Source organism: Alternaria ethzedia, assembly GCF_023757985.1.
Source record: "Alternaria ethzedia strain BMP 0044 chromosome Unknown scaffold_12, whole genome shotgun sequence".
In the NCBI taxonomy this organism is placed as follows: domain Eukaryota; kingdom Fungi; phylum Ascomycota; class Dothideomycetes; order Pleosporales; family Pleosporaceae; genus Alternaria; species Alternaria ethzedia.
The window spans coordinates 198,321-221,641 of NW_026056205.1; the positions used below are offsets into that span (position 1 = coordinate 198,321).

The 23,321-nt window shown below is 53.1% G+C and overlaps 8 protein-coding genes and 1 non-coding gene across 9 annotated transcripts; 5 read left to right on the forward strand and 4 right to left on the reverse strand.

Annotated features, from left to right (window-relative positions):
• Window positions 1–2,001: 2,001 nt before the first annotated feature.
• Window positions 2,002–3,729, forward strand: J4E87_005616 (uncharacterized protein; the record flags this gene model as incomplete). The annotated part of the gene is made up of 3 exons (XM_049377224.1): window positions 2,002–2,536; window positions 2,585–2,934; window positions 2,983–3,729. The coding sequence occupies 3 exons, from the start codon at window positions 2,002–2,004 to the stop codon at window positions 3,727–3,729; spliced, it is 1,632 nt and encodes a 543-aa protein (XP_049232850.1).
• Window positions 3,730–6,806: 3,077 nt separating this feature from the next.
• On the reverse strand, window positions 6,807–8,394 carry J4E87_005617 (uncharacterized protein; the record flags this gene model as incomplete). Its single annotated transcript, XM_049377225.1, has 6 exons — window positions 6,807–7,529; window positions 7,578–7,678; window positions 7,742–7,970; window positions 8,031–8,149; window positions 8,196–8,288; window positions 8,343–8,394. The coding sequence occupies 6 exons, from the start codon at window positions 8,392–8,394 to the stop codon at window positions 6,807–6,809; spliced, it is 1,317 nt and encodes a 438-aa protein (XP_049232851.1).
• A 967-nt stretch (window positions 8,395–9,361) lies between these two features.
• On the reverse strand, window positions 9,362–13,530 carry J4E87_005618 (uncharacterized protein; the record flags this gene model as incomplete). Its single annotated transcript, XM_049377226.1, has 4 exons — window positions 9,362–10,289; window positions 10,346–12,139; window positions 12,187–13,226; window positions 13,300–13,530. The coding sequence occupies 4 exons, from the start codon at window positions 13,528–13,530 to the stop codon at window positions 9,362–9,364; spliced, it is 3,993 nt and encodes a 1,330-aa protein (XP_049232852.1).
• Window positions 13,531–13,633: 103 nt separating this feature from the next.
• J4E87_005619 (uncharacterized protein) lies at window positions 13,634–15,154 on the forward strand (the record flags this gene model as incomplete). The annotated part of the gene is made up of 1 exon (XM_049377227.1): window positions 13,634–15,154. The coding sequence occupies one exon, from the start codon at window positions 13,634–13,636 to the stop codon at window positions 15,152–15,154; it is 1,521 nt and encodes a 506-aa protein (XP_049232853.1).
• Window positions 15,155–15,348: 194 nt separating this feature from the next.
• Window positions 15,349–16,663, reverse strand: NUO40 (NADH-ubiquinone oxidoreductase 40 kDa subunit; the record flags this gene model as incomplete). The annotated part of the gene is made up of 4 exons (XM_049377228.1): window positions 15,349–16,271; window positions 16,325–16,387; window positions 16,438–16,487; window positions 16,539–16,663. 4 exons carry the CDS (start codon window positions 16,661–16,663, stop codon window positions 15,349–15,351), a joined length of 1,161 nt encoding a protein of 386 aa, XP_049232854.1.
• A 242-nt stretch (window positions 16,664–16,905) lies between these two features.
• J4E87_005621 (uncharacterized protein) lies at window positions 16,906–18,106 on the forward strand (the record flags this gene model as incomplete). The annotated part of the gene is made up of 2 exons (XM_049377229.1): window positions 16,906–17,179; window positions 17,229–18,106. 2 exons carry the CDS (start codon window positions 16,906–16,908, stop codon window positions 18,104–18,106), a joined length of 1,152 nt encoding a protein of 383 aa, XP_049232855.1.
• Window positions 18,107–18,331: 225 nt separating this feature from the next.
• J4E87_005622 (uncharacterized protein) lies at window positions 18,332–20,370 on the reverse strand (the record flags this gene model as incomplete). The annotated part of the gene is made up of 3 exons (XM_049377230.1): window positions 18,332–20,009; window positions 20,058–20,307; window positions 20,358–20,370. 3 exons carry the CDS (start codon window positions 20,368–20,370, stop codon window positions 18,332–18,334), a joined length of 1,941 nt encoding a protein of 646 aa, XP_049232856.1.
• A 238-nt stretch (window positions 20,371–20,608) lies between these two features.
• On the forward strand, window positions 20,609–21,752 carry J4E87_005623 (uncharacterized protein; the record flags this gene model as incomplete). The annotated part of the gene is made up of 5 exons (XM_049377231.1): window positions 20,609–20,789; window positions 20,993–21,130; window positions 21,183–21,264; window positions 21,316–21,381; window positions 21,431–21,752. 5 exons carry the CDS (start codon window positions 20,609–20,611, stop codon window positions 21,750–21,752), a joined length of 789 nt encoding a protein of 262 aa, XP_049232857.1.
• A 471-nt stretch (window positions 21,753–22,223) lies between these two features.
• On the forward strand, window positions 22,224–22,321 carry J4E87_005624. The gene has a single exon. It is a non-coding gene; the product is annotated as a tRNA-Met (tRNA).
• The last annotated feature ends 1,000 nt before the right edge of the window (window positions 22,322–23,321 follow it).

A 23,321-nucleotide genomic window follows, 5' to 3' on the forward strand; every position in this document is an offset into this window, starting at 1 on the left:
ACGTTTAGCAAACCACACGACTAAGAAGTCTGAGACAAGATAACATTGTCTTTTGTCGTTGTTGTTTGCGTAACGTGCAGCGCAGCTCTGCGCGGGATGCTTCTTTGTTTCTTCTCGGCTCTTGGGCACCTCCCGACAGGGGAGATCTGCACAGACCTAGGAAGATGTCGGGCTTGGATTTGTTTCCAGATCTGATTAGAAATAGTGCCTGGGGCTCGTCTCGACGCTGGATCGGGTCGATGCTGGGCGAGGGTTGCCAGAACGCGTAATTGCCACGGCCGACACCTGGCTTGGCAGAGCAAACTCTCTGGAGGTAGCGTCGCTGATCCCCAGTCCTGACTCCTCCTCCACTTCCTTACCCCAACTCCGTCTATGCTCTTTCCGAACGTTCGAATCCACCCTCCGCGCGTCGCCTGTCAACAAAAAATGCACCCCAGCGGCCATTCGCGCCGACAGTTGCGCGTGGCTGAAACATGTCATCGCAAGGCAGGGTGACGAGTTCGCTGCAGCCACACCCGCACTGTCTGATAACCCTCTCAATATGATACGGCTTCATCGCGGCGGCGGGAAGAAGCAAGCATCGAAGCCAGCGTGGGTGTTGATACTTGGCAAAACGCCCTAGCCGTCGATCTCTAGGCATGCCTCTGAAGCGGTTGTGGCTGTGTTGAAACTCAAGATAACGAAGCAACGAACCGCACCGGCCCGCTGATCTTGTTACACTGCCAACTTTAGCGCGACTTGTCTGTCATGTACTCGACATGTTGCGCCTAACACTCAACCCTCGTCGGCGGTGTCGCCGAGCTTGCAACGCCGATATTCTGCACTGGCTTACGCGCTTTCACTCAGGCCGTCGGCCGTTGCATCCGCTTTCCTGGAGAGACTGCCAGAGTCGCAGCATTCTCGGCGGTGTCACCGCGAGAGTACTCATTCTTGACCCTTGCAATATAACTGGGCCGGCCAAGGCGGAATTCGTACATCACTACTCGAGCACATTCTTGGCATGCCGACCCAATCGAGCCTCATCACTCATCACATCTCGCCCGCTGATACTACGCCAAGGGTCGGGGGCCCGCTCCGCTATTTCACCCAACCTTGTCAGGCGCCTCAACCCCTATAATCGCCTACCAGATGTCTATGCCCACCGGCAACTTCGTTTTGGTGGAACAAGCCAAGAACGCACAGCCTATGAGCAATCTCGACATCCGCACACGCGGTTGTGGGATAGGGCATGCGGCGTCTACGTACCGTGGTAGTCTTGCCCAGTGCGTTCCAATCCCGTTTGTTGTTACGCACGTTGAGGAAGAAGGGGTGGCGATGCCCAGCTTTGTAACAAATGAGGTCACTAGAGACAAAGCATGCCTCCCTTGGAGCCGGCATGGTTGGCATGTTTTCACGACAACGAGTAAGCGTGGGGAAGTCCAAACGCGAGATGCTCCGGAGAATCCACGACCGCCGATCGCTCTCACACCGGATTAACGCGGCGCACTAAACCTTTGGGCCGCCGGGCATTTGAACCATCTAAAAGAGTAATGAAGTATACCCTGCTGCCGGCGGAGTTCAGACGCCCGTATTGCCTTGGCTTCTCTTGGGCTTGCACCCTTGCGTTGCTTGTGCGTTGCTACTGCCATTGCCCCATTACACGACCCGTTTGACTACCACGTCACTATGGGAGGAGCCAGCCACATTCTACATGGGGGTTACGCGCGTGCTTAACGAAGTGGAGCCGTAAAAGAACCCTCTATCAATCTAAGCCTTGGGCTCGTTCCCCATATCCCATGCCTGCTTCCACATGAGTACCGTACTTATACCCTCATCTCCGCCGCTTTGACAGCTGATCGTTTCCGTACCTTTTCACCAGTGCGTCCATTTGAGCGCTTCCCCTCCAACACGTGCTATCCGTGTTGAGCATCTTATCGCGTCATCGTCAAACACCTTTTCAGATAACTGATTGCTCCTTCCACCTTCACCTCACGGCCCGCACCTTCAGTAAACACCGCCAACATGCCACCTACCAAATCTTCATACAAAGAGAGTCGGCAGTACAGCGAAGGAACGCTGCCACTCTCCGAAGCACCAACTGCGACCAATTCGATGCGAGACGAATCCCGACATGCCAGTGTCGACACACTCGACGAACCCAACTGGCCGCAGTCATGGCGTGCCTACGCCTGTCTGCTGGGCTGCTTCTTTCTCATGTTCAACTCGTGGGGTCTTGTCAACGCCTACGGCACGTGGTCTTCGTACTATGTGGGCCACTCACTGCGAGGTGTTGACCAGCTTGAACTGAACCTGATCGGATCGACTCAGTCCTTCATTGTGCTCCTGCTTTCCAACGTAGTTGGACGCCTCTTGGATGCGGGGCACTCGCGCAAAGTCATCGGCTGTGGCACTTTCCTTGTGCCCTTTGGGCTTTTCATGCTCTCTGTCGCACACCCCAGCGATATTGAGGCCATTGGAAGCTTCGGTCCAATTTGGGCAACTCAAGGCCTAGTGGTAGGCTTGGGCATGGGAACCTTCTTTGTCTCCAGCTCTCAAGGTGAGTGGTGATTGATACCGTGAATTGCCTGTACTGACTCTCTCCCAGTTGCTTCAACATGGTTTCCCAAGCGCAGAGGTCTTGCCGTAGGCTATGTCGCCTGCGGTGCCAGTGTAGCAGGTGTGATCTACCCTAGCATGCTCCGCTTCCTGATTCAATCGGTCGGTTTCAACAATGCAGTACGCTATGTCGCGACTCTCACCTCAGTGACCTGCATCTACTCTTTCATCTTCTGCACCCCAGACCCCGCACACGAGCACCACGAGCCGAAGAGCTGGGGCAAGCTCAGGACTTGGTTCGACACTGAGGCCTTCAAGAACAAGGCTTGGTGCTGGTTCACTGCAGCCGTCGCCTTTATGTTTTTTGGTTTCTACCCAGTCTTCTTCAATCTCGAAGAGGTCAGTATTCCTACACTGTTCCTCATGCTTGTAGCTAACAATGTCTAGTGGGCATCAGTGCGTGGCTTTGGCACCCGCGACCGTACCGGCTCATCAGTAAGCCCTGCCGACACGACCGACAAACCCCTTCAAACCTTCTGGCTCCTAGTCATCATGAACGGAGCTTCGACTGTCGGACGGATGCTCCTCGCTCACTTCTCGGACAAGGTCGGCGCCCTCAACATGCACATCGGCTCTCAGTTCACCGCATCCATGCTCACGCTGGTTCTCTGGACACTAGCTGGATCAGAGACTGATGCGATTGCCTTCTGCGTCGTCTTCGGTATCTTCTCTGGCATGGTCATCGGCCTTCCTCCTGCGTCCATCGGCAACATTCTCAATTGCTCCTACACTGCGCCTGGCACTACTCACTTCGCAAAGAAGAAGCTTGGTCACTGGACGGGTATGATGTACACATTTGCTGCCATCCCAGCTCTCGCCGGTCCCGTCATTGCTGGTCATCTCATCACACAATACAACACCTACATCACCGTCCAGATGTGGTCCGGTGCCAACCTGATGCTCTCATGTATCTGTATGGCCGTATCCCGGTGGTATCTACCATGCGATAACGGCGAACATGCGAAGGAGGCAATTGCGCGCAGACTTAGCAAAGCTGAGACAACCGAGAAGCGCAGGGCCAGTGACCCCAACTCACCTGACCCTCTATCACAGGCCCCTACCCGGGTGCCCAGCAACGCAGGCTCATTGCGTACTTCTTCTGACACCCAAAATGATGCTGGTAGGATGGTTTAGCAGCCTTCCCTATACTCGGTGGCTTGATATCCGTTTTCATTCCTTGTTTGTGTTTTCTGCAAGGCGTCTGGAGCATCACTTAACGAGGTTATGACCGCTTCACATTCGTCTTAGCACGGAGGGGTTCTTGATTTCTTGCTTTGGGCTCTATACATGTTCAGCCGCTTTCGCTACTATTTTCTGCTAGACCTTTTCCACGGAGGACATCGAGGGTTCCCACCGACCAAAACTTTCCGTTTTGAATTACGATTCAAGACAAACGTAGGCGCAGGGAGCTCCCTCGATCAGGGTTGAGCATCAGTTTACGGGCTATAACGCACAAAATCAAAACCATGATCTTCCACTCAAACTCTCATTATTGATTGTGATACATCTTCTGGACATGTTACTCTAGAGGAAGCGCGCCGCCTGCTTCCAAGAACCCAGATGTCGCGCGCGGTTCTTCACCGCTCCACTTGCTCAAGTTTCCACACCATTCCATACCGTCACATTTGGGCTGCCACGCTGTAAGCGCCCCACGGACAAGATAAACCCCTCAAATTACGTGCACACATCACGAGTTCATCACAAAGTCCCGTCGCAATGGTTCAAATTGATCACTGTTCCGGCTCGGCAGTTTGAACTTCCGCAAAAGCACGTCCTGTAGATCCCGGTTCAGCGAAGATCGCAATCTGGAACTTGATCGATGTGCAGAAGCTGCGTTTCGCATTTTCGAAGGAGTAAGTTCCGAGGTGCGAAGGTTTAGAAGCGCTCATGTACGACTTCGTTAGTGTTGCTTTGAGGGCAGTGTTAGCGTACAGTGTCTTCTTCCGAAAGGCAGCTGGGCCGGTGCCTAATTCTCCTTGATGACATACATGAACGTGTCGCATTCTCGTTGGCGTGGTGTGTCGTGAATGTACTCAGCCACCTTTGGTCTACCACTGCATCGGAATGGCAGCGATCGATCGACAAAGCCCGCGATGCGCTGTAGTAACTTTCAGTATCTATGCGCAAATTCTGGCCAGGCGATCTTGTGCTTCGAGAACAATGGGCGGTTCCTGACGTTTCTGTGGTACCGAACGTTGAGGTGGTGACACATAGCCAAACATCGAACCTTTTCGTTGGCAGCGCTCGAGTTCCGTGGTCGAGACCGGATCTTGGGACGACGCAAGGTCACACATTCTTCGTCCTGTTAAGGAATGTGTAGTATCTCAGGTACTCAAAAGACTGGAGACGGTATATTGGCAATGTACACATGCTTACACCCGTGATCGTAGACCACTGATCTCTTGTCTCGGAACAGAACGGAGAGGAATACCGACGTCGTCAGCCCAAGAATGGAATGCACGCAAGCCCACCCAGAGTGCCAACGCCCAGGTTCAAGACATTGCTTCGTTGCAGCAAGGGGCAGATGCCTGTGGGGTGCCGGTAAAACCTTGCGCATATGCGCAATATTTACCCATAGCAGGATTCTTCCATCACTTGCATTCCATCTCGCATCAAAGAAGCACTAGTCAGATGCCAGGTGGGAGGCTGAAGACCAGCCTCAATATCTTGGGATGATTAAGACCATCCCTGCATTACCGCACTTATCGCATCCACCTTTGATCTTGCGGTCGAAACGCATGGGCCGAGATTCCGGTATCTTGGCGCTTGGGAACCACGATATTGGATGATTTGGGTCGTAATGGGTATGTTGGGAGGTGTGGTCATCTGTACGCTGCTGCGCTGGTTCCACAGTTGTTTGTGAATCTGGTACGTTCCGCGGACGCGTGCAATGTTACCTGAACAGATAGCCGGAAAACACAGAATTAGTAGAGTCCCAAACGGGATGAGAGAGTTTTTGCTGTGGAACACAAGATGCGTGCCATGGCGGGCGATGTAACGGGGGAAAATTGGGGTAGTTACATGGCTGTGGCGCTTTGAGCGGAAGTCACACTGACCACCAACGCATCTGGAGAAGAGATGAGAGTCATGTTAGCATCTCTGGGGTAGTCTAGTATGCTGCTGATCAACGTCGATGCCATTCCGATGCGGTCGTCTACTTCCAAGGTTCCTTGGCATTTCGGTAGAATGGAAAGCGAACCAGATTCCCAAAGTCATAACAAGTCTAGCACAACTTCCAAGACTTGTCCCAGAAGAGCGGCTCTGAGGGAAATCCACAATGATACACCTGCTGAGCCACCACCGGAGTGCCCAAGCCGAGAAGTACATGCCCCCCCTCGAGGATAAACAACAAGCAAGCCTTAGCCCAAACAAGCGATGCAAAATTCCCTCGTTCCGTCTTGACCTTCCTTCACAGTCTTGGCATTGCACTTGCAGCGGCTGTGGCTCATCTATATAGCGGGAAGCCAAGCAATCCGCTCGTCTTGTCGCGGCAGCTCATCCTGCGGTGAGAGCGGGGCCCAGGGTCTCCATGGTACATGATTAGATTGGCATCGGCGCGAAATCTGTATCCGGTAGGCACTACGCCGTGCGTGGTCGTCGCACCAGAGATATTGGTGCGTGAAGGTGGTTGGTGGCATTTGATGTCTCCTGTTTCGGGAGCAGGTACATGATGTCGATGTACATATACCAAGTAGCGCGGCAAGCTTGGCTGCATTGCGCAATGCCGATCAGTATAGTGAGGACAGATTTATAGTCTAGATCGGATTCGCATTTGGGCTAGAAACAGTCATATGACGGTGAAGCGTCTGGATGCGCATGTACAGTTGAATCGTAAAATCGCTGCTTGGCTATACGGAATCTGTGGCTCAGGACTCCCGACCAAGACTTCAATCTGCTTGTGCAAGCGCTGTGTCAATCACGTAGATGGAGATGACAGCAGTTTGATGACATACATTAGAGACAAGCAAGATCGAAGATAGCGACGCGTCACCCGACGACATCGATGTGATCGCAAAGTGAAACCAGATACATGATCAGTGACAGAACGCTAAACATGCCCAGACTCCGTCCATGCAAGTATGCAAAGGCCCCCACTGATGTGTGGATATCTGTAATCGCTGATAAGGACATTTCCAGACTCCACGTAACCAGTAATGATGACTGCAAGACGCCTGTCGCTTAACAAAGCTCCCGAACATTCTAATGTGTTACTACGCCACCTTCGACATACTCGGCGTTTGTACACCAGGTTGCGCAGTGTGCCCTACAATCTCCAAGACACTCGTAGAACTTTCGCTGCTACCTTGCACGGTCATGCCCAGCGCTCGTCGCGCGTACTCTTTCTGACCACTCGCCACATGGTCAACTGGAGACTGTGTGGTACTATGACCGTTGGCCGTGCCGTCCCCCGCGACAGCAGCTGGAGGCTGTAACCAGTGCACACTGGTGCATCGGTTCACAAGTCGCACGGTAGTCTCGTCAACGGGTGCAAAATGGTTGCCGCTGGTGACAAGTAGATGAAGGAGCCGCAGTAGCTCGTCACGCTTATAGTGAGGTGGCTTGCTGATCTGGCTGTGCATAAGAATGGGGTGCAGAACTCGGAGGTAGGTATGTCGTAATGCGTTTGCCGCGGCTGAGTCGTGGGGTAGGTCTATGAGGTTCCGGAGAATGACGTCGACCAAGACATGAAGATCGTTGGTATAAAAATATTCGGCAGTAGAAGGGTTGCCGAACAGAAGATAAAGCACTTTGAGAATTAGAAGCTGAAGGGACGTCTCCGACTCCCTGTTCAGAAGGAGAATCAGATTGCACCCGAAAGTCTTGTATGTCAAGCCATGCGTCGAGATAGCTTTGATGACCCTGTTCGTTATGCCAGGCCGGCCGTCGGTATGACGGCTAGTGGAGGCCACAAGGTACTGCTCGTTCAAAACCAGCTGTCTCAGTGTTAGCTAATAGTCGATGGTATGTGTATGCAGACGTACCAAAACGCGTATCACAGGATAGTGGTACGGGTCGTCAGCGTCATCAGAGGCACCTTCTATGATCTCCAACAGATAGAGGATGAAAGCGTCATTCACCGCCGCTACACATCTAGGGTCAGCAGTCGCTCTGGTTGAGAGGAAAACCAGTCATGTTGAAGCCATACCGAAGTCGTCCCACGTCAACCGTTGAACTCGTGAAGATTCGTAAAGCAATTGGAGGAGTAGTTGATGCACGGTAGTCTCTTCTTGCACGCTCTGCGTTTGTACCAACTCAACAAGCCTAGCAAATGTGCCCTCCGAGTGCATCATGTCAAAGATGTCGTCGTCTTTGCTATTGCGGCCATCATATAGGAGGAACGCGGCGACTATGTGGAGGGTAGGGTTATCGTCTTCCTATCATGCTCGTCAGCCTCGCTCGACCAGCGGCCATAGACAAGGCATGCGCCAACGTACCTGCAAGAGGCAATATATTATCTGCCGCCGCACATATTCCTTGTTGGAGGCGAAGAGTTCGCCCTCGAGCATGCGAAATATGCATTTGGCAACGCTGAAATCGGTTTGGAGGTATTCGGCTAGTCGTGGTCAATGCTGGTCATGGCAGAGGTCGGAGATGCGTACATCTATAGTTGGTGGTGACATTAAGAAAGGATCGGAGCGAGTTGTCGATGATGTCGTGCTGGTGACAGCGCGTCGAGACTATATCGTCGAGTTCTGTGTAGCGTGTTAGTCGAGGCTGCTGTTGGTGGGGTTGCGAGGCGCGCTCACCATCCCAGAATTGTTGCTCATTCTCGAGATCATACGACACCTCAAATGCCATGTCGTAGTCGCGGGTCTCTTGCCAAAATCATCCTCTCCAGCGATGAAGGCTGCGGAGGGCTGTGCAGAGAGGCGCAAACTGGAGGTTGTTGGAGTGTTGATGCGAACAACTGACCATCCGGAGATTCACCGGCGTTAGCTAGTGCGTCACCGATACTCTTTTGGGTATAGGGTAGTCTGTTGTTACACATGCGCTGGCAGTAACAACCCCAAGTCGTGAGCGCGATGGAGTGCTTCTTCACAATCGATCTCGGGTGATCGTTGCAGCATTTGTGTGAAGTTGAAGACAGAAAAAAATGCGATGCTGAGCTTCACCCTGCATCTGATAGGCTCAACCCTGCTTATCGTGCTGGCATGCCATCGTCCGTACTCTACCAAGTTGACCACTCACGTGCCACTATGTGTGTGAGTATCTTCAACCTATGTGGAGCTACATATCCACGGATTTACAGTTCAGATAGATTGTCTATCACGTGAATTTGGTAATACTATTAGGATGTCAAGTGCGCGCCCTTCCATACCCCTCACCCTCATGCGTGTCACTGCGCCCTTCTCGCCGTCTTCAACAGCTTTTTCCAACATTCCTTTTCAGGAAACATCGTCGAGTAGGATTATGAGACATCTGGCCAGCGTTGTGCTCTTCCACACCCTTTGCCCATGGTAGCGCAGCCATCGATCCATGTGCCGAAACTTCCCAAGAGGACGAACAAAAATGACTGATAGCAGCAGAGCAGGCAGAATTACATTGTCGAAACCCAGTTTGATTGGACGCTGATTCAACATTCCCATACATACGTAGCCGTGTGAGTGGCTTCCGACGCCTTCAATGCAATGCTCCGCTCGTAAGCCTATCACTTGTCATATAATGTTACAGTATGTGGTTCACCCCAGTACACATCCGTACTGTCCAAATATCCAAATATCTCTGATATATACACCGCCTCGAACAATCCAATCATCTATCATCTTCATTCTTCACTGACTACTTCCTTCTCGCGACATACTACACACCCCCGGCCAACTGCACTCTTGATGACATGAGCATGCGCTACTTTTGCGCCGACACTCCTTGTCCACCTACCACCGATATCCTCGGCATCGGTAGCCAGCTGCTGTTGTAGACCAGCCGCAACACTGGCACTAGCACTTGTCTTGGGTAGTAGGCAAGTGAGGTGGAAGACGTGACCACATGCAAAGCCCACGAGCGTGTCGCGAGACAAGGGCATAGGGCCACCCTCAACAGTGGCGGTCTCTTCTTCGGCAGTAGGAAGCGTGAAAGGACGGTGGCAACCTACACAATGGCCAGGCGGTGCCTCGCCTTGAGGAGCTTCCGCAGGGGCGGGGTCGATGTTCGGTGCGTTAGTTGTGGAAGATGCCGCCGTTGTCTTCTTGTCTGCCTTGGCCGTAGCCTTTGCCGCGGAGACGGGGTCGATGCCTTTAGACTCAATGTCGATCTGTCCTTTTGCATGGCGATGCTTTTTGTGGCCTTCGCCGTCACATGGTATGACTTCGAACTTGACACCCCGTTTCTGACCGGCACGCAACGTGTCCATACCGGCTGCTACCTCGCCCCGGAGGACTCTTGCGACACCTTCTGATATAGAGTGTTGGATTTCATACTCACGCACCATGCGACCAATGCCATCCCTTAGCCCTTCGATTTCCAGGCCTTCAGGGATACGGCGGACGAGCTTGATTGGATCGATTGCTGTTCCGACCTCTTCAAGCAGACCGCGGATGAAGTGGGGCTTATCCATAGAAAAATCCAGCAAGTCGTTCCAAAGATCGGGATCATCTTGCTCTTTAGCGAACGAAATAGCGAAGCTAACGTCGGAGAGCTTCTCAATGATCAGATAAAGAGCACGTTTGGTTTGACCGGTCTTGGAGAGGATGTGCCTACAGTAGGTTAGCAAACGTGGAAAGTGATGTAGCGCGAACAGCCAATGACTTACACAAGTTCTGGAGTGTACTCTCTTCTCTCGCACTCCGCGGTAGCTTTGCTCAAATCAAAACTTTGAGATTTGCGCAAGTACTCCATCAATAGCGGTCGATCGTACTCTGCGAACAATTCCACCATGAGATCCGCGAATTCTTCTGCAACGAGCTTCCCGTCGGCTGCTAGACGATCTTCAGCCACTCTCTCTTTAGCTGTCTTGGCTGTTCGCTCATGCGTTTCTGGCTTCCAGAGTTTTCTCAGGTAGAAGTGTAGGAATGGTCTGAACGACGGGCCTTTCGCTTGCAGTTGGCTTTCGACGTCACTTGCGGGAATGGTGCCCCGGCAGCCCTCCTCTACGAGAACGTCGATGGCTTCCGCTGACGCTTCTTCTAGCTCCTCTAATTTCGTGGATGCAGACTTCATCTGTTCTTTCGAGACGCCCATCATGATGAAGCCAGGGATATCGTCGCGTACGGCTTCTACAAGATGAAAGTCTCGTATTAGAGTCATTGCTGCTTCCGCATTTTGCAAGCGGATGTAGCAGCGTAGCGCCTCTCTTTGCCTACCACTGGCAAGGAACAATTTCGCAAGACCGTCTTGCAATATCCGCCAGTCTCGACCTTGTATGTCGCCCTCGATAGAATCCTCCGTGACGTCGCCGGCAGAGAGTTTGCTCTTGATTGCCTCAATAACACTGTTGATGTCGAACAGGTCAGGATCCCAATCTTCGAGCAAATGCTTGAAGCGTATGCGATCATGTATGATGTAGTGGCCCAGTATCACTTCGTATACCATTGAAGGTAGTGGAGGTTGTATGGGCTTCTTTGGAACATAAGGTGAGATTTCGTTGAAGTGGTTCGTTTGTGCAAACTTCCACACCCAATGTTCCCATCGTGTGGAGGTGCCGAGTACGCGACCAGCAACTTTGCCTGCCTGTTTCCATTCGCCAGCGCTAACAAGCTGTTGTACCCAGAGGTCTCCAATACGACGCTTCTCTTTTTCGACTGCAGAATTTTGGTTCGCCTTTGTAGCAGACAGCGTCGTTTGAGATTCGCTGTCATCGGCAAAGAACTCGTGTAAGCTTCCCTGCTGCTTTGTTGGGGTACCTGCATCTGAGCCGTCTGACGATGCCTGAGACACGGACGCGATGATCTCGGGATGGTCCTCCAGAAGCTCCCACGCATCTTTGTAGTTTTCATGCTCGAGTTCCCATTGGAAGTGATCAGACAGCTCTCGTTTTATGGCCAGTACACAGTCATAGGGGCTCTGTATGAAGACCTTCAAACCCGCGGTTGCAGCGTTTGGGTGTGCCTGTTGTTGGCGCTTGCCCGATATTGAGCCAGCAGCATTTCCAGCGCTTGCTGATGACATGGAAGGCGCTCTCGACGGCGGCTTATCAGAACCAATGGGAAGGTTCATCACACTTGCCCCAGAGCTGAATATGCGAGCGGTAGCAGCGCCAACATCCCATATCCCGCCACCAATGGCTTCCAGTGCACTTCTTTGTGCAGGTGTCATCGTCTTGGGGTGTGGCACATACAGCGTGCCCAAATGATAGTCCGCAGCAGATAAGCTTTCGAATCGGCTGACGGTCAGAGAGTCAACTTCAACCTCGTCCGAGGTCGCGGCATCAATGAGTTTGAGCTCAGGAGAAAGACCGTTTGTGCGACGGTGTCGCCCCCCTCTGGGAGTTGTGTCGGGCCCAGAGACTGGATTGTCATCGTCGTCGCGTGTCCGGTATGCAAGAACAAGAAGCAAAGAAGGGGTATAGAGCGAAATGCCAGAAACAATACAGTCGTCGAAACGAAGGCTAGATCTAGTTAGCAAGACGTAGGTAGTAGGAGAAAAGGGACGCACAAATGGACCACCTCGGCGCTTCCGACCGATCTCTCACCGACGTTGCGGCCGACGCCAGCTCCACCTGGCTGTATGTGAACGACCCATGCGGCATCCCCCCATCCTATGATGAGCTTTTCGAACTTCTTCGGAGGCTTCGCGTCCTTGGTGGCCTGGGGTGAGCGGTTGTGTGGTAAGGTGGCCTCGGGTTTATCGGCAAGGTGATGTCCGTTCATGCTCAATATCGCATCGTCGTCAGACTCAAGCGATCGATCGTCAATCCACTCTATGCGCGCCTTCCACACACCAGCCATCTCTTGCCATATTCGACGGTTCGGCTTTTCGATAAAACCAATCCTCTTCCAGGCATATTCGGACTCAGCGCTATCGAGGTGAAGATCGGTGCGCATGATGCGAATGCCGTGCTCATTGGACCAGGCTACAAATTTGCCAGAAAGAGACCATTTGATGGCGGTTATAGTACCTTCTCCTGCATGCAGAACGGTATCTTTTCCACTGTGCCCGCCTAGTCCTATTGCTCCAAGCCATCCTTGAGCTGTCTGCGATGCTGAGCTGGTGTTGGCATTGGAACGCACACCCGTTGGACCTCCGACTGTGTGAATAAGCTCGCCAGCCAAGCCTCCCGATAGGTATGAGCGGTCGTTCTTATAGTCAGGCGAAAGCGCCACCGCCTGTACAGGGCGACCAAAGTTGCGTAGCGTGACATCCTTGGGGTCGATGAGTGAAGACACACATACGTGCCCATCTATAGATGACGAAGCTATGTAAATCTGATTGGAAGGTGTCGATGGCACTTGGGCCTGACGCGGCGTCCGAGGGGAGGATGCATTGCCTGCTGGAGAATCGGTTCGTCTGGTCGATGCATTGGTCTGGTCTGCTGAGCGGAGGTCTGAAGCTGTAGGTACGAAGGGCTGGGAAGCTAGTAGAGGCGATACGGAGAGTGCGGTGACGGAAGCAGCAGGATGCGCGTTGTAGGTTCGGAGGACTTGGAACGCGGGTATGCTCAGCGCATGTATGTTGCCATTGTGGGTTCCTACTATCTACATACAATCTTAGCATTCACTCGGCAGCGTGCACCTGTCGTGGGCATGAAGCATGGAGCTATGACCGTACCATCTTGTCCCCCGCGACCATGAAGGTAGCTGTCGCGTCGCCATTGCGGTAGACGGGCCCCAAGTCCCTTGTCAGGCGGCTGTACTTGAGCTTGGGCTCTTCCTCGACCTCGTCGTCCTCATCGTCGGAGTCGTGCTCGGCGCTGGCTTTCGCTTCGCTGGCTACCTGGTCGACGGGGTGAGGGTCGCGCGCAGGCGTACGCGGTTCGTCGGGGGTGTTTTCCGCAGCCATGCTGGCGGCATGAGCTGCGGCGGGCGTGGTAGAGACCTGGGGAAGCTCCGGCGCGTGGAGATGGAGGTGTTGTTGCAGTCGATGCCCGCGTCGATCTAGGCCTATGATGCTGGCCAAGCCATTCCCGCGGACTTGCAAGGGTCTAGCTTTCCTCCGCACTGCTCCACCACCTCAAGATCCATCGCCAGCCTCGCCGCCCGTTGCTGCGAATTATGTCCGAGCCACACTTGCGCCGGTGATGACAGCTATTCAAAAACACGCATTCAATGGCTTGACACGGTGTCTTGCTGCGTGCCGCCCGCCGAATCTTCCCCACGCCCGGTCGTTGTTGCGCACCCCCGCAAACCCACTATTCTCGACGACAAGCAGACATGAGAAAAAGATAGACTTCACTCAGAAGCAGGACGAGGCGGCCCTGAAGGAAGAGGCCACAAATGAGACGCAGCAAAAGCCAGATCGCAAGGGCGCGCGGAAAAATGCTGGCAAGACGTCTTTGCGCAGCATCGCAGTCGAGGCGCAGAGATCCCGGGCGTTTGTCAAGTCAAGAGGAAGAACCCGCTTCATAGATCCAGACGCCGAAACCAAGACGGTAACCGCATACTGCGCTGCCGAGACCTACGATATTGCCACCGCCGCTCGACTTGTCAAAGCCCAGGGTTACGAGCTCGATCCCTTCCAGACTGGCCTATACCCACAAGTTATACACGTCCAGACTTCCGATCGGCCGTCAGAGGTCAAGGACTTCCAACAGGGCGACATCTTCATCTTTCCGTCTGGCACCGTGGTGACATGGAATGTCCGAGAAAGAGAAGCGTTGAAGCTGGTTAACCAAGTGCTACCAGCGGCTGCTGAAGGCTCACATCTGGACTTGCTCGAGACAGAAGACTTGGACTATCTCGAAGATCCAAGTAAAGAGACCAGTGAAGTAGTCGGCGACACCATCGTCCTTGGCACAAAAGCAGAGCCAGTATCCGATAGCCCGCCATCGTCTCCTCTGGACGAGCCTCTCAACACGACCGACCAACGACACGAAGTAGACACTGTTCTAGCAAAGATTGCTTTCTCATCTGGTCTTGCCCGTAGCACCAAGCTGGCCGTCCTAGAAACCCTCCTATCCGCTTACCAGCACTCAACGCGCGAGATCCCCAACATGCTAGCCTCCTCCAAAACCTTCTCCCCTCGGCGCAGCGCTCCGTTTACGCGATCCTTTATATTGCGTAAGACAGGCGAGCTGCTCTCTCTTCGCGCTCAGCTGAACCTCTACTCGGAGCTCACCGACAGCATGCCCGACATCTTCTGGGACTCGCGGCATGAGTTAGGGCTGGGCGAGTACTACGATCAAGTTGGGCGGGCCTTGGATGTCGGAGTGCGTATCAAAGTGCTCAACGAAAAGATTGGTTTTGCGCAAGAGATTGCTAGTGTGCTGAGAGAGCAGTTGAGCGAAAAACATGGATTGAGGCTTGAATGGGCTATCATCGCACTTATCGCTGTCGAGGTTGTGCTCGAATTTTACCGGCATTGGGACGAGCGCAGGGATAGGGACGATCCGGAGAGTACCGAAGCTTTGCTGAGGCGGTACCTGGAGAGATTGGCGGAAAAGAAGGATGAACCTCGGACTGCATGAACGAGAGTCCTTTATGATAGCATTTAGCGCACCTGCATTTGATACCCCACTCTGTAAATACAATCTTCTTCCCACACGATTGGAGTAAAAGGCACAAACGAAAACATGTTGATTCTAACGACCATGTCCGCCCAGCAGAGGGGCACAGATATTTACAAGATTTTCCATAACCCTTAAACCATGCTTGTGCCCGTCTATTGGTCGTCAAGGACGTGCAGGTACTTCTTCTCTTCCCTCTTCTCCTTCTCGCTCATGGGGGGTAGATCATAGTAATTTGAGCTTCGGTAACCCTTGAGGTACTCAAAGGTCAAGCTCTTCAGCTCAACGGGGTCAATGTCCAGGTCCTTGAATGTCTTCGCATCCTTGTCAATAATCTGGTCAATGAATTCGCGCTCAACCTCATCGGCCGAGTGGATAGGCCACCAGAGAAGCTTGTTGGCGTAGTGTGCAATAGGCTTCATGAGGCGCTTGGGAATGTTGACATGGCGGCGCGGCTTCATGGCTTCCTTCTCGACGAGTTCGTTGATCTCGGCCATGGAGTACTCAGTGGGGCCGTACAGCTCGTACGTCTGGGCGGCGGTGGTGTCGTCGTGGAGCATGCGCTCGAGAGCCATGCCAACATCGATGACATGGACGGGGCGGATGCGCTCCTCTAGGTTGTTCGAGGTGACAATGTTTGACGGGTAGGCTAGGCGGTGGAGAAGACGGTCCTCGAAACCGAACATGGGCGCAGGTCGAACAATGGTGGTCTCGGGGTAGATGGAGCGTGCTACTTGCTCTCCCTGAGCCTTGGTGCGGTAGAACTCGGAGGGTGAGTCTAGGCGTGCGCTGTGCGAGGAGACCTGAACAAAGCGGTCAATGTCGTACTTGGCGACGGCATCCACAATGCGCTCTGTTCCATGGACATGTACGTCCTCCAGGTCGAAGTTCTTGGTGGGGTAGTCGCGACCAATGAGGTTGTAGACAATGTCAGAGTGTCGTACGCTCTCTTCAATCGATGCAGTGTTTCGGAGATCCATCTCGATGAAGACAACCCTGCCCAGATCTCCGGCGACCTTGAGGTGACGCTTTGCCATGTCCTCCCGGAAGGGGACTACCACTGTGCATCCTGATCGGGCTGTCGTCGTCGTTAGCGCAATGTCCCTCCGCTGCCCCATCGTTTCCACGCACCCAGTCGGTTCACAATGTATCGTCCCAAGAATCCAGTGGCTCCGAAGACGGTCGCGGTGTATCCTGTGATGTGTGAGCGTTGGTATAGCACGCCGGCGCGGGTCGCAGCGTACCTCCGAGCGAGGAACGTCCGCCGGAGACAGTCAAGATGGGCTTTCCAGTCCTGTGCTATGGTCAGCGTGTATTTGGCGGCGCGGGGACGAGTCTGGCGAACCTGGTTATCCTGACGTCCGAGTTGAGTTGTTGTCGGCGGACGGACGTAGAGAAGTTGGCGACACGCTTCAAGGGCGTTTGCGCCGACAGCGCCACTGGCGACCGAGCGCAGCGGAGTGGCAGCATGTTGGCGGCGTTCAATGGCGGCGGATATGTCGAAGAGAGCTGCTGGAGATGCCGCTGGGACGCATCAACGTCCGTGGTTGCTGGTCTTGGCGCTATGCGCTAATCGTAGCTTCCGCCGCAACGCCATCAGAGCAACACGTCCCGCACTCGCCAACAACAGCCCAGCTCCGTGATCACCTCGACCAACTCTACACCCGATACCCGCTCCCTCACCTACCATCGAAACTTCATAATCAGCAATCATGGCCATGGACACGGACACGATCCCGAACCTTCTAGGCGATGCGCGGGACGAGGCACCCGAGGAACTACAGGAATACTTCATCGCCTTTGAGGACTTTTGGGAGCGAAAGCTATGGCACGAACTTACCGACAAGCTCATCGAGTTCTTCGACCACCCAGAGAGCGCCAAGCAGCGGATACCCTTCTTCGAGACCTTCATCAAGAGCTTCGCAAACAAGATCAACCAGCTGAAGCTCGTCACCTTGGGACTCAACACAGCTTCACAGTACAAGGGTAGGATGCGCCATGCGGTGTGAAAAGATACGGCAGCTGACTCTCGCAGACGACAAGGAGCGCCTCACCTTTGTCAATGACCTCGCAAAGAGCGTCAACAAGCCCGCCTCACAAGACGCCTACGTATACGCCACAGTCGCCGCCGCCAGCATACAGCTACAACTAAAAGACGAGGAGGGTGCCAAGAAGAAGCTCGACGAGTGCGAGCAGATACTGGACACGTTTGACTCGGTCGAGACAGTCGTGCATGCGTCATTCTACCGGGCAAGCGCAGAGTACTACAAGTCCAAGCACGAGTTCGCCGCATACTACAAGAACGCCCTGCTGTTCCTCGCCTGCGTCGACCTCAACGACCTGGAGCTGCGCGAACGCCAGTCTCGCGCCTACGACCTCAGTATTGCCGCCCTCGTCTCAGATTCCATCTACAACTTCGGAGAGTTGCTGCTGCACCCTATCCTCGACTCACTCGTCAACACCCCACATGCGTGGCTCCGCGATCTCCTCTTCGCCTTCAACCGCGGCGATTTGATGGCATACGACGTCCTTTCCAACAACATCACCAAGGTCCCACTCCTCAAAGAGCATCAGACCTTCCTCTACCAGAAGATCTCGCTATCCGCCCTCACAGAGACCGTGTTCCGTCGCCCACCCCACGACCGCGCCATGACCTTCTCCGAAATCTCCCAAGAGACCAAGGTACAACCGAACGAGATCGAGCACCTGATCATGAAGGCGCTGAGCTTGGGGCTGCTGAAGGGACAAATTGACCAGGTTGCGGAGATTGCACGCATCAACTGGGTACAGCCCAAGGTTCTAGACATGAAGCAAATTGAGGGTATGAGGTCGAGGCTGAAAGAGTGGGATGCCAGTGTTAACCAACTGGGCAACTGGATCGAGGGTGTCGGCAAGGATGTTTGGGCTGCTTAAACAAGGTGCACGTTCTACTAGAGTTCTACTAGACGATGAGGACTCGCCTTTGAGAGGAGGCCATGCCAATGCTTGACGGGTGACATGTATCAGTTGATGCAACACGCGTGCATACGATGTAATCATAGATAGTGGCCATAGATGGTCAACGAACGAAAAGACTCATGACACCACGTACAACTCTCTTGCTTATACATGATCTGTTCTACAACCCATCTCTGACCACTATTGCCAGAATCCAGTGGAAACCACCAAAGCTCCCACCAACCACGCAGGGAACCAGACTAACCAAACCACAACCTGTGTCCACATGCCCCAAATGTGCCATCCAATGGCACTCTGCATCAGCACGTCCATAAGATCCACTCCCAGCAGCTTGGTTGCAGTCTGCACAACAAGGAGGGGATTCGTCATGGCCAAAATTAACATCTGCAGCCCTGTAATGCTGTTGTTACCACTCCTGCGTACATAACTCAACGGTGCACAAAGCACACCGACCAAAATACTCAAACTAAAGTTCAGCGTCGCCAGCGCCGCAAGGAACATGCCTAGTAGCAGCAACGAGAAACATTGGAATAGGCAGAGAGCTTGCGGGGTAAGGACATCAGGAGCAGACCACCAGAAGAGGAAGGTTATGATGAGCGGGGCGAGCGTGGTAACATTGCAGGCTGTGAGGAAGAGATTGGGAAGGTGGTCGGCGTCCCAGTTACTGAAGAGGTAGAGGGGAATTAGACCGGAGGCGTGGGCGGCGAGGACGAGTATGAGGGGGAAGAGGAGGTGGCGTTCTGTTATCGTTGTGCTGGCTACGGGGACAATGGCCAGGGAGCCGTCTTTTTCGACGAGTTCCGTTGCTGGTTGTTCGGGTTCAGGCTTCTTTTCACTTTCAGATTTCTCCTTGACTTCTGGATCCTTTGCCTTGGTGTCTGCGGGAGATGGCTTCTCGACGGGAGCCTTCTTGGGGTTCGTGGCTGCGGGGTTACCAATGGGCTTCGTAGTACGTCCGCTCTTTACCCATAATGCCATGGCTGCGATGCTGAAGTTGAACGCAATTAGCATGGCAGAGGGAAGGTATGTGCCGATGCTGACGAAACGCTTGTCTTGCAACAAAAGGTAGAAGAAGAAACTCTGGTGCAGGTGTTCAAGAAGGTTGTTCAAGCTTCGGAAAAGCGACTCGATCGTCTTGCCCAGCGACATCTCGTCGTGCCACCCGTTTCCGACTGTCACCAGTGTAATCGCGTCGACGTGGTATGGAATGAAAGATGAATGGGGTCCGGTCGCATGGCCAATGCCTTGCGAGAGCATGCCTCGAAGCATAGTTTGAAGACGCTCCTTGTATGAGTCCTTGTGGTCCCACATCCGTTGGATCACACAGCCGATGCCCATTTGGCTGGAGGCGATCTGAACCGCGGTGTTGAACAGATCCAGGTTGGGAAGTTGACCGTTTATGCCATCATACACCACATGCAGTTTGTCGTATCGGTGACCCCATGGACCAGCAGGATAATCGACTGCGACCGCTCCTTGTAGTGCCCCGCTCTTGATCTTCAAGCTCTCGACGTAACGTGTATCGTGGGCCTCGTGGTACGCATCGACCCAAGCTTGGGATCCGATTGTGCTGTCGCCGGGAATGAGCAAGATGATGTCCTTGCTCCATAGACTCCAGCGCTTGAAGTAGCGCGCCAGTGTGAGAACCAATGCGACACCAGAGTTGTTGACCTCGTCTGCCATGTTCTTCCAAGCTCCAATTAGCACAATTGCTTCGGTGGCATCCGCGCGAGGTCCCTGGAGGATAGCGTAGACATTTTCGTTTGCGATTGTTTGGTTCGAGACGGTGTAGTTGTAGTGCTGGGTCGCGACTTTGAGGTTCTGTTCGCGGAAGATGGCTTCGAGTCGCTGTGAGCGCCTGTTATCTGGTTAGTCTCTCTTCGTAAATTATGTAGTATATACGCACTCGGCGACAGGCTTTTCTATCAATCCATGGACCTCATGGCGATAGGCGCGGAACACGTTGTGCTCGCTTCCGGTGAAGTAGGTGTGTACCTGTCCAGGCAAGAGCGCGTTCTCAGAGACATATGTCCTGCGCGAGTAGTCGTTTAGCGGAAGAACCAGCAGCCACCCTATTCCAATGATGATGCAGAGCGCGGAGAGGTAAGGCGGTAGCTTGAGCAGGCGTTTGTCTTGCCGGAGCGCCAGTATCGAGGCTTCCCATGTCAGCTGTTCGTCCGTCGCATATCGCCAGAGCAGAACTCACACAAGAGAGCCATGTTGGAACGTCAATGGCACGTCATGTAAGAGGACAGAAAGCGAAAACCGGGTCGTGACCTGCCCTCTGCCCAGCATCCCACATATCCGTCTGGGAAGGTGCTAAGTCGACTCCAGCGGGAGGATCGTCACTAGCGCGGCTCTGGACCCTAGTCCCATAGTAATCTTCGTGTCTGTTCTCTTAGCAACACACGCGCCTGCATAACAACTCTGCCAACGCCCGGCGTGCTCGCTCCGACCATGCCTATGACCTCGATTCCCCAGATCAGCCCTGCCCGTATACGGTCGTATATCCTGCGCCTGCCGTTCTGCACCAAAGTGCTAGTCGCCGCCATTGTAGGACTATGGGTTGCAACAATTCCCTTCCCGTGGATTAGGGACTTTGGCGCCCTGGAGCCGGCCAAGATGGATTTGACGCAGAGTATGTTTGTTTTGTTACTACTAGGGGAACGTGGTCGGCCACAGTGCTTGTGTTCTGGTCTTGCATCGCGGCGTGGGCGCATCATGGGGCGCGGAACCCACGGAGCTGGCATTGAAGACGGAGGAGAACGTAGCAGGGGACATGCTGCACTTGACTTTCGTCTGATCCAATATGAACATAATGCTAATACAATACACTCGTAGTGCACCGACTCAATCTGTTTCCCGTCCTACATTGGAACTTTATCCACATGATCTTCAACCTCGTCGCCGTGACGCCACTCATCGAGCGATTCGAGTCCGAATACGGAACACTCGTTACATTGGCGCTTTTCACTGGGCGTAAGATATCAACTGGGTGATATGTATAGATAATGAGCTGACCAGACGGCAGCTTTTGGAACGATACCCGGGGGCGTGTACACATTATTGGAAAAGTATGTACTGAGGAGTAACACCTCAGTCATGGGCGCGAGGTATGCCAGATGGGTTTCCAGGGCCGTATGAGGTCGTGCTAATAGCAACAGTGTATGGGTGTTCCTCCTTCTGTCTGCAGAAGTAATGAAGACGCACAAGGCGAACCCGTACTTCAGGTACCACCACGCAACCCCTCTTCTCAATCCAACAACTAACTCTTCGCAGCGTCGGACCATACAAAATCCCCACCTGGACGACGCCCCTGATCCTCATTGTCCTGACCAGCATCCTCGTCCCCTACGTCAGTCTAGTCGGCCATCTTTGCGGCGCAGGTCTCGGCTACCTCTGGGCTTCCGGATACATCAAGTTCCTCGTACCGCACGAGAAGATACTGAGATGGGTTGAGACCAAGCTGAACTTGCTTGGAAGATTACCGCACTACGTCAGTGTCGACCAAAAGACGTACGGCCGATACGGTGTACTGCCAACAACGAGCGTGCCGCTGAGTAATAGAACTCCGGATGGAGGGCAACGACTTGGGCCATAGTCTTTGATCGAATGAAGTAATATGGTGTGGGCGGTCGACTTGCTAACGGCGTTTTGGTATTGCTCGGTTCCTACGTCACGACGAGGCGTCACGGTCACGGTGTGTTGTGCTACTCATAATACGGAAGATAGAGTATCCTGTACCGATATGTAGATTTGACGCGATACGGCATAATTCTAATGTTCTCCAAGGTATAGATGATTATGGCTTACCACGGTTCGCCAACCCCGCATTGGATTCTACCCACTCACACTAGTCTGCAGACCTCTGATGCCAACAAATGTTCTCTCTAGCCCCACCAACGAAGTCATCGACCTTTACCCACCTTTGAACACTGGCTATTCCGTGAGTAACGTCAATGTATTTTGTTCGATTTTGAAAATTGCCATCAAATAAGTTATCAGCTTAATAAGCTTCCTTGGGTAAGTCGCAACTCAGCACCGTTCTTAGCAATCAACGCTAATACCCCACAAGTGTAGTCGGTTATCACGTCGGTCTCATATCATAGAGTATGACTATTCCCAGCAATAGATATCCGAAGGCCGCCAGTTCGAATCTGGCAGGAAGCAGATTCCTTTTGCTGAGCTCTAGCTATAGAGAGAGAGGGCTTTGTTATGTGTGTGTGTGTGCAGAAGTGGCACTTTTTTTTTTACATCTTCGCATTTAAGGTACAGCAACAGCAACCAGCCAAAACTAAGACCAGACTCTACTCTACGTTAACACACTACAGAGATTAATAACATCTAGCCCGGGATATTATGAATTTTGCATGTCCGCTGCATCGCATTCCTATATTCCAAGGTTGCTTGACAGCACATCCACATCGAACATGTCTGCTCTTAGCACTCCAATGTGCAGCGTGTACCAGATTTACTTACACACATAAGCCTCTTGTTCGCATACAAGATCTATATTTGCCGTTTCGCATGGCGTTCACCTAGATTGCTACTGCGCGATGTCTACGTGTTGTCCTTTAATAGTTTGCGACATACCCAAGACACTTCGGTGCGGATTGTTGCTACCAGAAGCGGCAATTCCAACAAAGCGTAGATTGTGGCACTATCAGAGGGGCAAAAAGACGAGGGGCGAAAGGCGCGAGGGGCACAGCGGGGTGGTCGTGGAGGGGCAACCTGGACTGTGTTGAGAGAGGGGCACGTTGGACATCTTGTGGTATTGCTCACACTTCAGCTGGCACCATGGTTGGAAAGAGGCGACACATACTGTTATTGTTCTCAATGATCAAGTGGCGCATCTTCACGCCTTGTTATGACTTTTCGTCAGTACTCCGGGGTACTTACGAATGCTCAGCAAGTCTCCATCTCTTTATTTGAACGATACCCCGTAAGGCAGTGCGAAGACCTCGTCCACAAGAGCAGGCATTTTAGGCCTGAACTCGCTGTCAGTTTAAAAAATCACTGCGACAAGCTCATAATACCGCCCTTGATCCAGGAAACGTCAAAGACATCAACTATACACATCATATAGAGCTCATATCCAACCTCGTTCTGACCCCAAGAAGCTACATCCTTCAGGAAACAAAGTACGCATTTGACTCACACTGCGGTCTGT